Source organism: Echinops telfairi, unplaced genomic scaffold (assembly GCF_000313985.2).
Source record: "Echinops telfairi isolate 266 unplaced genomic scaffold, ASM31398v2 ScPeMD7_7424;HRSCAF=8462, whole genome shotgun sequence".
In the NCBI taxonomy this organism is placed as follows: Eukaryota; Metazoa; Chordata; class Mammalia; order Afrosoricida; family Tenrecidae; genus Echinops; species Echinops telfairi.
In genome coordinates, this window is record NW_022111324.1 from 25,003,751 (window position 1) to 25,016,666 (window position 12,916).

Consider the following 12,916-nt stretch of genomic DNA (forward strand, 5'->3'; position numbering starts at 1 on the left):
GGGGTAGAAGGAGACAATTGAGACTAGATAGATAGGAGAGAGCTTCCAAAACCTCAGGGGAAAATGGAATTTAAAGACACTGGCATTTTCCTTGTTTTCATAAGAAAAACAAGGATGAGGAAGATAAATAAGAACAGCCAGGTGCCACAGCAGTTGAGGAGATTCCACCTCACGGCATGCCAGGTGTGTCGTCAGCATAGGACCTCTCTATTGGGTTCTCCAGGTGCGTGAGCTTTTGGAAATAGAATGGGAAGCCTTCCTTCTGAGACTCCACAGTGTGCTTTTGAACCTCCAATCAATTGTGCCACCCAGGAACTCTTCAACAAGTGAAACAGGAGAGAAATCGGCTATTGGGGAGCGCTGGCCAGGGAAGGCCTCACTGACTAGGTGACTAGGTGGGGAAGGAACAAGCTAAGCACTGGCTGCCTCTGGTCGGTTCCAGTCAATGTGAGGATTTGTTCCTGTGCACTTGGGTAGCATCACACCCCCACCCCCGCCCCAGTTCTGTCAGCAGCGGACAGGGCCTCTGAATTAAGGTACAAAATCAGGGAAGTGGCAATCAGTGTAGCTGGTACAAGTGTGGAGCTCCCTGAACTCTGAGCCTGGAGTCTGACTGGATGTGGAGTGTGGAGACAGGGCAGTCAGAAGGGGCAGGTGCATTGAGTCTAATGCTCTATCGGTGTTTAAAGATACATCTTCCCTTAAGCCTCTCAAGTGCCTTGTGAAGCTATTAGCATTAATTCTGTGTCTCAGGATGGTTTAACGCAACCTACATCAAGAAAGAGCCATCCAGGAGGAGGGGAACATTAGGCAAGGAAGGAAGGCCAGGCGGTGTCCCAATGGATTTCACGCTAGAAGTGGGCGTTAGGCGGCGGATCCGTGAACTGTACGGAATGTTCCGTCGCCTCTGGGGCTCATCCTGAAGCCCCCCTGGGCCTCTGGCTTATGTCTTGATCTGTTGTTTCTCTGACAGGAATGGGTAACCGCCACTGACATCAGAGTCACACTCAGCCGCCTCAACACATTTGGAGACGAAGTGTTCAATGACCCCAAAGTCCTCAAGTCCTATTACTATGCCATCTCTGATTTCGCTGTGGGCGGCCGGTGAGTAAGCAGTTAAATCAGCCTTGCAAGCTTTGATTTATAGTCACATGAACATGGCAATTTATTTATAACCAGTATAATTCATATTGTTAGACATTTACTGTACCAGCATGGGGGGGGGCACATTTTAGGGTGGAATATTACATATCTGCAAGAGGCAGCAGCTCGGGGATCTTTTTCTTGTCAGACTGCTCATTATCCTGTGATTGGGTTTTCCGGTCTTTGTATCAAATCAGCATACTTACTGAATTTTTAGTGGTCATTTAAGTGCAAGTAGTGAGACAGGCTCGGTAAGGCTACCAGGGGAAGTGTAAGACTGCCCTACTAAGAAGGCTCTGACGTTCTTACCGATTGCCATTGAAGGATTGTGACTGATGGCTGGCCACCCTGAGTGTGTCAGAATTGGGCTTCATGGGGTCTTCAGGGGCTGATTTCTCAGAACTAGATGCCCCTGCCTTTCTTCCAACGTGCTCCAGGTGGATTTGAACCTTCAACCTTGGTGAAGCTGAGTATGTTAACTGCACTATTTGGGGACTGACCCAACTTTAGAAGATCTTCCTAAATGAATCATGCAGATGATGTATAAATAGGTGAAAACTCAAATACCAATGCAATGCATGTGTTTTAAAATGAAAAGATCAAGCAGCAGTGAAAAGGATGCTGTATGTCAGAGCACGATGTAGACTCACCTCGAGAAGCACGTGGAATCTGGGCTGGGTCTTGAAGAATGGGCAGGACTTGTTTAGGAGGGATGGCAGCTAGGTTGGGGGCAGGGTGGAAATCTCTAATCCACCTGCCTTAAGAAAAATCTCTTAGGTAGTTTAGGGACCAGAGCCTGAAGACAGTAGGTAAAAACTGTGGACTTTATCTTTATTGTATTAGGCAGCCAGTTCTCAAGAGCAAACAATTATTTTTGTATGTGGTGGGATGGTGTTCTGTGGAAGCTGAGTGAACTGTGATTCAGGAGAGCTCAGGCAAGGCCTTGGGAGTAGGTTAAATGTGGTGGACATGTGAGCGTGGGAAGAGTGAATTTGGCAAGCTGTTGTATAATTGGAACCATACCTATGGAGTAGGCTGTGAAAAATGCCTCCTATTTTGCACAGCTGTGGTGGAGGAGAGCAGGCTGGTGACTGCCCCTTATCCTGTTTCTTAAATTCTCTTGATAACCCCAAACAGTGTGCTAAGAGGATGACTGTGAGGGCAGAGTGGATGTGGTGAACAGTGGAGAGAAGATAACTCGAGGGAGCTTCAGAAAGCTGGGAAAATTCCATTGTTTTTTCATCCCGTTTCCCCATGAGCTTTCCGAAGCTTTCTTGTACTTGTGCTCCAAGGTCTAATCTGAGAATCAGACAATGAATGCTTTGACACTCGGGTGAGTGGCAGTAGAGTAGATGTATTTTGTGCAGGAAGAATGGTTAGGACTTGTGTCTAAGATAAGATTCAGTGATCAGAGGAATGGTGGACCCGTTAACAAAGTAAATTCAGAAGGTAAATGCGTTTGGGGAGAGATGCAGTGAGTCGTTTTAGATAGGTAGCGTTTCAAGCGATGGGAACAGCGAGGTTTGTGTCAAAGGCAAGGGTAGGCGCTTGAGGGAATGCTCAGAGGGGAAGGTCCAAGCCTGGTCCTCCTCCTGCCATCCTGAACATGCTTTAGAAATGGCCGCATGAACCCTGACGCAGTGGAATTGGTGGCTGCCATCAAGGAAACAGATGAAGGGAATATTGCTAAGCCATAGTCCACGTAGTTCTTGTGGTTATTTCCATGCCTCTTTGGTCATGATCAGACCATTACACCTAGGGAATCCTTCACGGAGTGTTAGCGCCTTAAACCTGAGGGAATAGCATTCTGATTACCAGAGATCCATATGACGGTGAGGAAGCTGATCTTTTCTGCAGATGAGATTTTAAAGTACACTGATTTAAAATCATCGTGGCAGATGATTGCAAGCATATTTACCACTTAGTATGTGCCTGCACTTTCCTGGGTATATAGAGAAAGAATTCCGAGGGCCTTCCAATAGTTCTACAGAATTCGCATTATCACCATCGCCACGCCACAGGTGAGGGAGGCACAGACTAGTTAAGTTCCATGCAGGGCTGCCAGGCAGGGCTGCCAGGCAGCCAGGTTCTTATTCCGGGTGCCTGTTGAAACAGAAGTGGCCCGACAGCCATCCCCAGAACTTTTCAGGGTCTCTCTTCGCATATCTTGGCTAACTTACATACCCTGGTAAGGAAAGCTGCTTTGGAAGGTAGGGGTAGGTTTTTTGGTTTGAATCTCATACCTCCAACTCAAACGGCCATGACTGAACCTTGCTCAGTTCACCCTTTGGAATGGGGAAGCTCAACAGCGTTCTTGGGTTAGCTTTAAGTTCTGTTGTCCAGAGGTTTTGGGCATCCATTCCTGGACCTTCGCAGCAGCAGTTCCAGTCCTCTGGAATGATCTCCTCTCTCCCCAGGTGTAAGTGCAACGGCCATGCGAGCGAGTGTGGGAAGAATGAGCTGGGCCAGCTGGTGTGCCACTGCAAACACAACACCTATGGCGTAGACTGTGAAAAGTGCCTTCCCTTCTTCAACGACCGGCCGTGGAGGAGAGCGACTGCCGAGAGCGCCAGCGAGTGCCTGCGTGAGTGCTTCCCCGGGCTCTTAGGGTCTCTTGAGAGCTTCCAGGGATGGAAGGACATCAGGCTGAAGGATTGCCTTGCCTTCGTCTTTGGAAGGGTGATTGTGGGTGCTGCTGCTATCATTTGAGAGAGTTGCGCAGGCAGTAAGCCCCCCACACGGTGAGGGGAACTCATAGCTGGAGGCATGGCTGTCAGTATGCACGGCTTGGGCCTGGGCTTCTGTCCAGAACACACACGCCAGAGAGGAAGCAGCATCTTCTACATGCAGAGCTCTGCTTCCATCAAAATGCTGGGCCAGTGTGGCCTGCCCTCAAGGATACTTTTCTGGTCTGGTCTTCATGTCCTTTAAAATGCTCTCTTCCTATCAGTGTGCCCTTACTCAAACAGCCAAGGCCGTTGATTAACATGCTGTCAGACATGACGATAGTTTTAGACGCAGACTGCCATTTGAAACATTATCTCTCAGAGTGTTTTTTTTTTTTCCTTTATCACATTAAGGAATGTGGTGGGAGAGTTTTCCCACTCCACCCACACAGGGTTGGGTGGCCTGCGGAAAAGGAGGGGGATCAGATGTTAGTGTTTCTAGAAGTTATGATGAAAGAAATAGCACATCGCCCTTCAGAGTGGCTTGGCTTAAGGGGCTCTGGTGGCACGTTGGCCAGGGACTCACTGCTACCTGAGGGGTGGGTCGGTGGTTTGAACCCACCAGACCCTTCATGGGAGAAAAATGCAGTCTGTTTCTGTAGAGTTGATGGGCTGGAAACCCCTGTGAGCTCACTGTCTGCGTGTGGGTTTGCAGTGAGTCAGAATCCACTCAGGGAGAAAGGAGATTTATTTTTGAATCGAATGGCTTGGTTTATCCTAACCAGACGGAGGAAAACATCTCAGGAGGAAGGAACCCTAAAAGCATGCCATTTTCTTTTCTTTTACTACCCGAGGAGGAGGAAGCCACAGCATCTGCTGGAGCTGTGGGTTGGAGCATCGGAGGCCTGTAAAATCGCCCTGCTCTGTGATCTGAGACCTGACTGCATTGATGGGGGATAAACTAGGAAGGCAGAAGGAAGAGAGATAGCTCATGAGTAAGGGAAAGGGAACTGTAAAAGCTTTTAACACAACTTTCACGTGGGTGCCAGGGACGCACGTTTCGACGTCAGTTTCCCTGCATTGTTCGTGCAAGGACGGCGTCGAAAGCAAGAGGGGGACAAACAACAGAAGATGAAAGACAGGCATTCAACAACGTTTTCAAGAAACCTTCACCCTCCTGCTCTGTCCTGGACCCCCAATTTAATAAAACCATATAACATGATCGTTTTTAAGCGATACTCATTTTGTGCTCAAGATGCTGTGTGTACTCTGGGCAGACTCAGGGGTTCTGAGAAAGTGGTCTTGATAGGGAAAAATAAAGACCTTCTGATGGTTCTTAAACCAAGGTTGTGCTGTGGAGGGAATATAATTACATAACACACGGCCCCGTGGGAATGAATGGCTCCCTGGTTGAAGGTAGACCCACGTGTCCCCGTAGTGTTGAAAATGTGAATTTTAATTCACATGTCTGAGGTTACTCCAGTCTGGATTTGCATACCACCCGGCACCCTGAAAGTTAGTGTCTTAGTTTATTTGAATGGCTGGGACCTACAAAGTTAAGGCAGATTGCAGTCTGCCTGTAGTGTGGCACCCTATCCTTGGAACTGATGTTAGAATGAAGGATAAAGACTTGGGAAAATTGGAATTTGACTTCGCCTTCACTTGTTTGTGGCCAAGTACCCGGAGGCAGCTTCCTCACGAGGCACCGCGTTCTTTGTGTGCTGTGCCGAGCTCTGTTTTCATCAGGGGGCCTGGTGGTCTCGCCCTCTGTTGATGTACTGCCTTCGTTACGAAGGATGTATTGGTGACCATTCTTACTCCACCGCCACCTTCCTGTCACGGAGAGGTGGGAAATGATGGTTTGTTTTCCTTTGAACCTTCTGAGACAATATTCTTAAAAGCACAGGCATCTGACTGGGTATTTTTTTGGCTGGCAGCCTGTGACTGCAATGGCCGCTCCCAGGAATGCTCCTTTGACCCTGAACTGTACCGTTCCACGGGCCACGGCGGCCACTGTACCAACTGCCAGGACAACACGGATGGCGCCAACTGTGAGAGGTGCCGGGAGAACTTCTTCCGCCTGGGGAACAAGGAGGCCTGCTCGCCATGCCACTGTAGTCCCGTTGGTAAGTGACGCGGGTCAGCTTCCGCCTGGCGGGTTGGAAGACAAAGTCAGATGTCTGTGTAACCTTAGAAACATGGTTGCCCAGGCAAGGGTATGGAAGTGTGTACATTATTTTAATGTGTCAGTGATTCAAGGTCTAGCTGTAACCCCACCTCGACTCTTCAACCAATTTGAACTTTAATTTGATTTTCTGGAGTGTGGATATATAAGTATAAGGTAGGCCCGAGTGACTAATTTTGTAAATAATTAGCAGTGGGATCAGTAAGACCATTTGAACTTTGGCTGTCCGAGGCCAGCTGCTTAGGGAATGCCTCCTTGTTAATGATTTTGTTGAGTCTGATCTCCTTAGAGGGCTGGTGTGTGCCCCGTCTGTCCTACGGTCGCAGGAGTTTGGTCATTTTTAAAATTCTAGATGTGGGCCCGAAGGAACCTGTGCCTTGCCAGCAGACACAGGGCCACTCTGCAGCTTGTCAACGGGCGCTGGGTGATTTATAAAGAGCCCTGATGGCATCCGGCAGTTAAGTAGTTGGCTGATAAGCAGAAGACTGGCAGTTCAAACCCACCCAGCACCTTGGGGGGAGGGGAGGGGAGACCTGGCAGTCTGTTTCCAATGAAGGCCAATGAAGCAGAAGGGTGAATTGGGAGCAGGGAGATCACAGGTCAGTGGGTGCAGAGTTACCTGGTTCCAAGGTCAGTGGGTTGGCAGCGTACCTCTGGAGGCAGACACAGAGCCTCCGTGAGGAAGGAGGTAAAGGGGCAGAGAGAGGGAAAGACATTCTCATTGTCATCAGGCTGTGATGGATTGGACTCTCCCCGTACACTTTCACAAGGTTCAAGTTGACAAAATCTAACTGCCAGAGTTACCGCTGAGGAACTGCGTATTGGTTTCCAGGCATGGTTTGGAATTGCCATTGGGGTTTTGTTTTTCTTTTGACACATCGATTTTCCTACCTCTCCGGTTTCACTGGTGGTTGACAGTGGTGCTCATCGGAACAGCGTCTTTCCGTTTCAGGCTCTCTCAGCACTCAGTGTGACAGCTATGGAAGATGCAGCTGTAAACCAGGGGTGATGGGAGACAAGTGTGACCGGTGCCAGCCTGGATTCCATTCTCTCACCGAGGCAGGATGCAGGTAGGATGCTCCACAACCACAGGAAGGGCACAGGATCTGAGGTGATCAACTCAAAATTACTGCTCTGGTGACTTACCTGCCTCGGTGTGAACATTTCTTCCTCAGTCGTTGCCCACAAAAATTCAAGGCTTCCACCTGTCATGATGAGCCGGGGTGTGTCGTTTCTACAGAGAGCGTTTCTGAAAATGATTTTGGGATTCATTTTGTCGTGGATCTTTAAAAATATATATATTATTACGTAAAATTGAAGGTTGGCTTAAGAGTGCATTTTCTTTTCTCCCTCCTCTTCCTCCACTGATTTTTTTATCATGCTTCTCCTGCCCCCACCCCTGTTGTCCATCCACAGGCCGTGCTCCTGTGACCCTTCGGGCAGCATCGATGAATGCAACGTTGAAACAGGGAGGTGTGTCTGCAAAGACAACGTGGAAGGCTTCAGCTGTGAGAGGTAGCTCACTCTTTCTCTAGCTCCATTGTGTTTCCTTTGCTGGTAAGTTTCAAATGAAAATAATAGCAAGAATGGGCCGTGTCTGCATCTCTTGCAGATGCAAACCTGGGTTTTTCAACCTGGAACCCTCTAACCCGAAGGGTTGCACACCCTGCTTCTGCTTCGGGCATTCTTCCGTCTGCACCAGTGCCGTGGGCTACAGTGCTTACCCGATCACTTCCACCTTTCAGATTGGTAAGCGGACTTGCGGTTTTCAACCGAGAACTATGGGATTCGGTTTGAAATGTTTTAAAAAAAAAGCTTTAAAGTAACTCTTTGAGGGTTTTTTTTGGTTTTTTCGTATTGATGATGAAGATGGGCATACTTAATGTTGTTCAGTGTGTATGATTCTCCTGGTTTGGCCTTTTCACTTAACGGAAACAAGCAGGATTTATCCCAGTGAGTAAGATGTGATACAAAATGTAACTTGAAGCATTAGCGTCTCTACAAGCGCAGTTGTAGGCTCCATTTATCCAAAGGTTCATTGGTGAACTTCTGTAGACTAGGTATCACCCCTGACACGTGGGTGGCTGTGGAGGACTGAAGTCAAGCTGCTGGCAGTGTAGCAGCACCGTGTTTTCCTTCTGTGCTTCTAGATGAGGACGGCTGGCGTGCGGAGCAGAGGGACGGCTCTGAAGCATCACTTGAGTGGTCCTCGGAGAGGGGAGATATTTCCGTCATCTCTGATAGCTACTTTCCTAGGTATTTCATTGCTCCTGGTAAGTAAGGCTACATGGTAGCCTGGCTCGATGTAGTTTTTGGTTTCGTTTCGTTTGCAAAGCTCACTCTCACCTTCCTGCACCCGCTTTGTCTGTATTCCAGCAAAGTTCTTGGGCAAGCAGATGCTGAGTTATGGCCAGAACCTCTCCTTCTCCTTCCGAGTGGACAGGCCCGATACTCGCCTCTCTGCAGAAGACCTGGTGCTCGAGGGGGCCGGCCTCCGCGTGTCGGTGCCCTTGATTGCGCAGGGCAACTCCTACCCGAGTGAGACCACTGTGAAATACGTCTTCAGGTGAGAAGGCTTCCTTCATAACATCTGACTTGTCCAAAATTGTGAGTGTGCTTTCTCTGTCTAAGTCTATCTGGCCCAGTGGTACATGTTAAAGAAAAAGTCCTGGCTTATCCAGGTGATTTGGTAAAAGGGAGCCTTCCTTGGTTAAGTTTTACCTTTTCGGATTGTATTGTCAGACCACCAGCCTCCTTCCTGATATGGTTAGATGGTGAGAGTGTTGTATTACTGGTAGCAGATGTGAGCGAGAGGCTGGCTCAGCACCCCAAGGACCCTTCCCAAGTTTAACGTGGCCTCTTCTTTCCTTCCAGGATCCACGAAGCCACAGACTACCCTTGGAGACCTACCCTGACTCCTTTTGAATTTCAGAAACTCCTCAACAACTTGACGTCTATCAAGATCCGTGGGACATACAGTGAGAGAAGTAAGTTGTGCTGTCGTTCAGGAGGATTACGGAAGAAGGTCTCTTGGTGGAAGGCTGGCTAACATTTGATCTCTACATCCGTTCTGATGCACCGTTCCTTGAGGATTACATGAATTATGTGTAAAATTAATGCCATTGGAGGGATGGGAACCTAATACCTGGAGAAATTTTGCTAAGTTCAGTGAATTACATTTTTGGAACTTTTTGTGTAAATTAAGTAAAGGTTTACAGTAGTGGTTCTCAACCTTCCCAATGCTGCGACCCTTTAATAACAGTTCCTCATGTTATGGTGAACCCCCCAACCATAAAATTATTTTCGTTGCTACTTCATAACAGTAATTTTGCTACTGTTATGAATCGGGTGACCCCTGCAAAAGGGTCGTTCGAACCCCCAAAGGGGTCGCGACCCCCAGGTTGAGAACCACTGGTGTACAGAGTAGGTTATCAGTGTCACGTTCCACAAGCCAACGCATCTTGGTTCATCTCTCCCATTGTCATCCCCTCCATGGGCCACCACTTAGCCCACTTCCTCCCCGGTCTCTTGTTTCCGTCCCTCCTCCTTTCCGAGCCTGGTGAACTCGTCCTTTGTTCATGAATGATTACTGATGATTCTTTATCCAGGTGAGTTCAGTTTCAGATCCAAAGGTAGCAGAGAGCCATGGGCTTGGGGGAGCCCGCCTATCTCTATCAAACCAGTAAACCTGGTCTCTCTGCTGACTGCGAGTTTTGTGCCCTCTTTTCCTCCCACTCTATCCAGGACCTGCTCAGGGGATCTTGTTCAGAGCAGTAGGGAGTGGTAGCCAGGTGCATTTCGCCCTTCTAGTCTCACACGGTGATGGAGACTGGTGTTTGACAGTCCCATTCATGCAGTAGACTGACTGTTTCCACATGTCTTTCAGTTTTCATCAGTCATCTTTCTTCCAGACCGGGAGGCGAGGGGGGTGGGTGTGGGTTCAGAATCAGTACCTTTTAAGACCCCAGTCAGTGTTCACTGAAATATGATGTAGAACACAGTTTTGGTGAACTGTGTTATGCCAAGTAAATAGTTTGGTTTTTTTTAATACTTAATATGCCTGTTGAGGTTACACTGCACCTCAATACATTCTTCTTCTAAAAAGCCTCAGGAATAATTCTGGTTCAACTTGCTTAATGTTCATTTCTTTTTGCTTAGCAATGAATTTTTTATTTTTTTTATTTTTTAATTTTTTGCAATGAATATTTTAAAGACCTTTCAACTGCTGGCTAAATTATGACAAATTATAAATTATTGATTGGACACTTGTTATAATTTTAGTCGAACAGGCTATTTTAACTAAGCTTTTCAGGTTTCTTTGTCGTTTCCCCCACAATAATTTTGAAACTAGGACCTTTTTCTTTAGAAAGGTACAGTGACTGGGGGGTGGGGGGTGGAGAGGGAGTCAGATGGGTGGTCTCATTAGCTTGGGTGGGTTTCGATGCCCATGTGAATATCTAGATGAAAATGTCTTGTAAGTTGTTAGAAATGTGGATGTGGAGCCTGGAAACCAGCTAGGGCTGTAGACCTATGGTCAGCAGCTTGTCAGTGTGAGGACCGTCAGTTTGATACTTGGGTGTGTGACCAGTAAGAGGAAAGAAAAGAAGATTGAGTCCTGGAAATGTAGTTATTTAAGAGCCATGCCCTGAGACGAGAGAAAATTTAATTTTAAAGGAAGTGAAACAACTGATTTAGAAACATCATACTACTTGTCTTTGAATTGGGTAATTAAGGAGTCATTAGTGATAGTTTTTTTTTTTTAATGTTAGAAACCCAGATTAGATTGTGGTATTTGAGAAATAATTTAAAGGTAGAGGAAATAAAGGCCTTTTTCCCCAGGAAGTCTGATTGTGAGGAAAGGAAAAGATATGGACTATAATTTGAGAATAGAAGCAAAATTAAAATGAGTATTTTTAGAATGGGAAACTTAAGACTGTTTCAAAGGACAGGAGACGTCTCTCATGATTGTACTGGACAGAAAGGCATAAGCCTACCTAAAGGCAACTAAGTGTAAGGCAGGAATAGAAGAGCCGTCCCTCAGCCTTAGGTTTATGTAACTAAATTTCCAAATGGGCCATGTAAACAAGAGCTATTTCATAACATGCGGAAATACACTTTCACCTTAAAACTGTAGAAGACTGGAGTGGAATGGTTGACTTAAATGATGATGCTATGAAGGTGTGCCAAGTGCCTTCCCTACTTCCATACCCTTGACCTCCACACTTAGTATCTGATTTTGTGGCAAAAGAACACCATCACTGTTTAATGGCCATAGGCTGAAGCTCTTGTTTCCTCTCTCTCTCTCTCTCTCTCTCTCTCTCTCTCGCTTACATCTCTTCTTGCTCAAATCGCGTGTCCAGTACCTCTAATTGTCACACTGGTGACTGGAAGCCCTGCAGAGGCTGCTCATCCCGCTGTGTGGATGTGTGTGTGCTGAAGAAACTCTGATTGTGCTGCACGCCCCCTTCGGATACTTAGCGCCTGGTACCAGCCGCTTCCTCACTTGCTTTTCCAAAGGGCAAATTAAATTACTGGCTGGTTTTCCCTGGTGTTTTGGATCTGATTTCCCCTGGAGCTTCATTGACTTGCAGTGACCTTGTGCAAAACAGAAGTCAGCTCAGCACCTCTCTTTTCCACACCCTGCACAGGTGCCGGGTACTTGGATGATGTCACCCTACTGAGCGCTCGTCCTGGGCCAGGGGTCCCTGCCATGTGGGTGGAGTCCTGCACCTGCCCTGTGGGATACGGAGGTCAGTTCTGTGAAATGTGCCTCCCAGGCTACAGACGAGAAACACCAAGCCTTGGACCCTACAGTCCCTGTGTGCTCTGCACCTGCAACGGACACAGCGAGACCTGTGACCCTGAGTCAGGTGAGGCGATGATATGTGGCGGCAGCTGCTGGGTCTTGATGCCCTTTAGCAGATGGGAAGGGGTGGTAATTGCCTTCCTTACTCATGCTCCTCCCTGTTCTCTCGCCTTGCTCTCCAAATAGGCATTTGCAACTGCCGAGACAATACTGCTGGCCCCCAGTGTGAAAAGTGTAGCGATGGGTACTACGGAGATTCCACAGTGGGCACCTCCTCTGATTGCCAGCCCTGTCCCTGCCCTGGGGGCTCAAGTTGTGCTGTCGTCCCCAAGACGAAGGAGGTGGTGTGCACCAACTGCCCTACAGGCACCACTGGTACGTCGGCTCCCGTCGCCAGCTTCCAGTGCTCTCTCCCATAGAAGGACCTGGGGAATGATGCTGTGGTTCTCTTTGTTGGTCTTCACTTTTTATTGGGAACTAGGCAAAGGTTCAGAGCAGATCATCAGTTTTTAATTCAACTGTTTGATCTCATCCATTGTCATACCCCACATAGAGCATCACCCATCCTACTTCCTCCCTGTTTCCTGTCTGCCTCTACTTTATCCTGGTTCTGTATCCTGAGCTGTAGCACAAAAACTTTCATTGCCGGGGGGATGCTGAGAAGCCCCCCGCCCCCCAGCCCTGCCGCAAAGGGAGTAGTAGGCCAAATCAGTTTGGGAACATATGCCCTCACCAATCAGTATTGAGAATTTTGTCTTCAAGTCCATGTCTGTTGATTCCGTGCTGCTCCTTTGTTCTGTCAATGGATTGGGCTGTGGACGAGTTCCTTGCCCTCTCCCCTTAGGTCTGATCGAAGCAGGTTTGCATCGCGGATCCTGGCGTTCTTTTGATTCTCTGATAGTCCATGCTGCCCACCAGGACCTAGCCCATGCCTTTTGGAACCCACTCACCGTGTCCTATGGAGAAGTACCCCTGGTACCAACGGTGGCACCTCATCATAGTCAACTTGGTCACCAAAAACCATGCCTCGTAGATGAATGAGCCAGGCCCCAGGGCTGCAGAACTTCATAAGCCTTGCACTTGACCCACTTCCCGTACCCTTTTGATACATTATTT

The 12,916-nt window shown here is 47.9% G+C and overlaps 1 protein-coding gene across 1 annotated transcript in view; it reads left to right on the forward strand.

Moving 5' to 3' along the window:
• LAMC1 (laminin subunit gamma 1) overlaps positions 1-12,916 on the forward strand; it is a 171,383-nt gene that overhangs the window by 127,397 nt on the left and 31,070 nt on the right. The window contains exons 3-13 of the mRNA XM_013005679.2: positions 974-1,104; positions 3,561-3,727; positions 5,747-5,935; positions 6,947-7,064; positions 7,411-7,509; positions 7,607-7,743; positions 8,145-8,267; positions 8,371-8,560; positions 8,869-8,981; positions 11,643-11,864; positions 11,987-12,175. Of these exons, the coding sequence (XP_012861133.1) occupies positions 974-1,104; positions 3,561-3,727; positions 5,747-5,935; positions 6,947-7,064; positions 7,411-7,509; positions 7,607-7,743; positions 8,145-8,267; positions 8,371-8,560; positions 8,869-8,981; positions 11,643-11,864; positions 11,987-12,175 (1,678 nt within the window). The remainder of the gene's footprint in view (positions 1-973; positions 1,105-3,560; positions 3,728-5,746; positions 5,936-6,946; positions 7,065-7,410; positions 7,510-7,606; positions 7,744-8,144; positions 8,268-8,370; positions 8,561-8,868; positions 8,982-11,642; positions 11,865-11,986; positions 12,176-12,916) is intronic.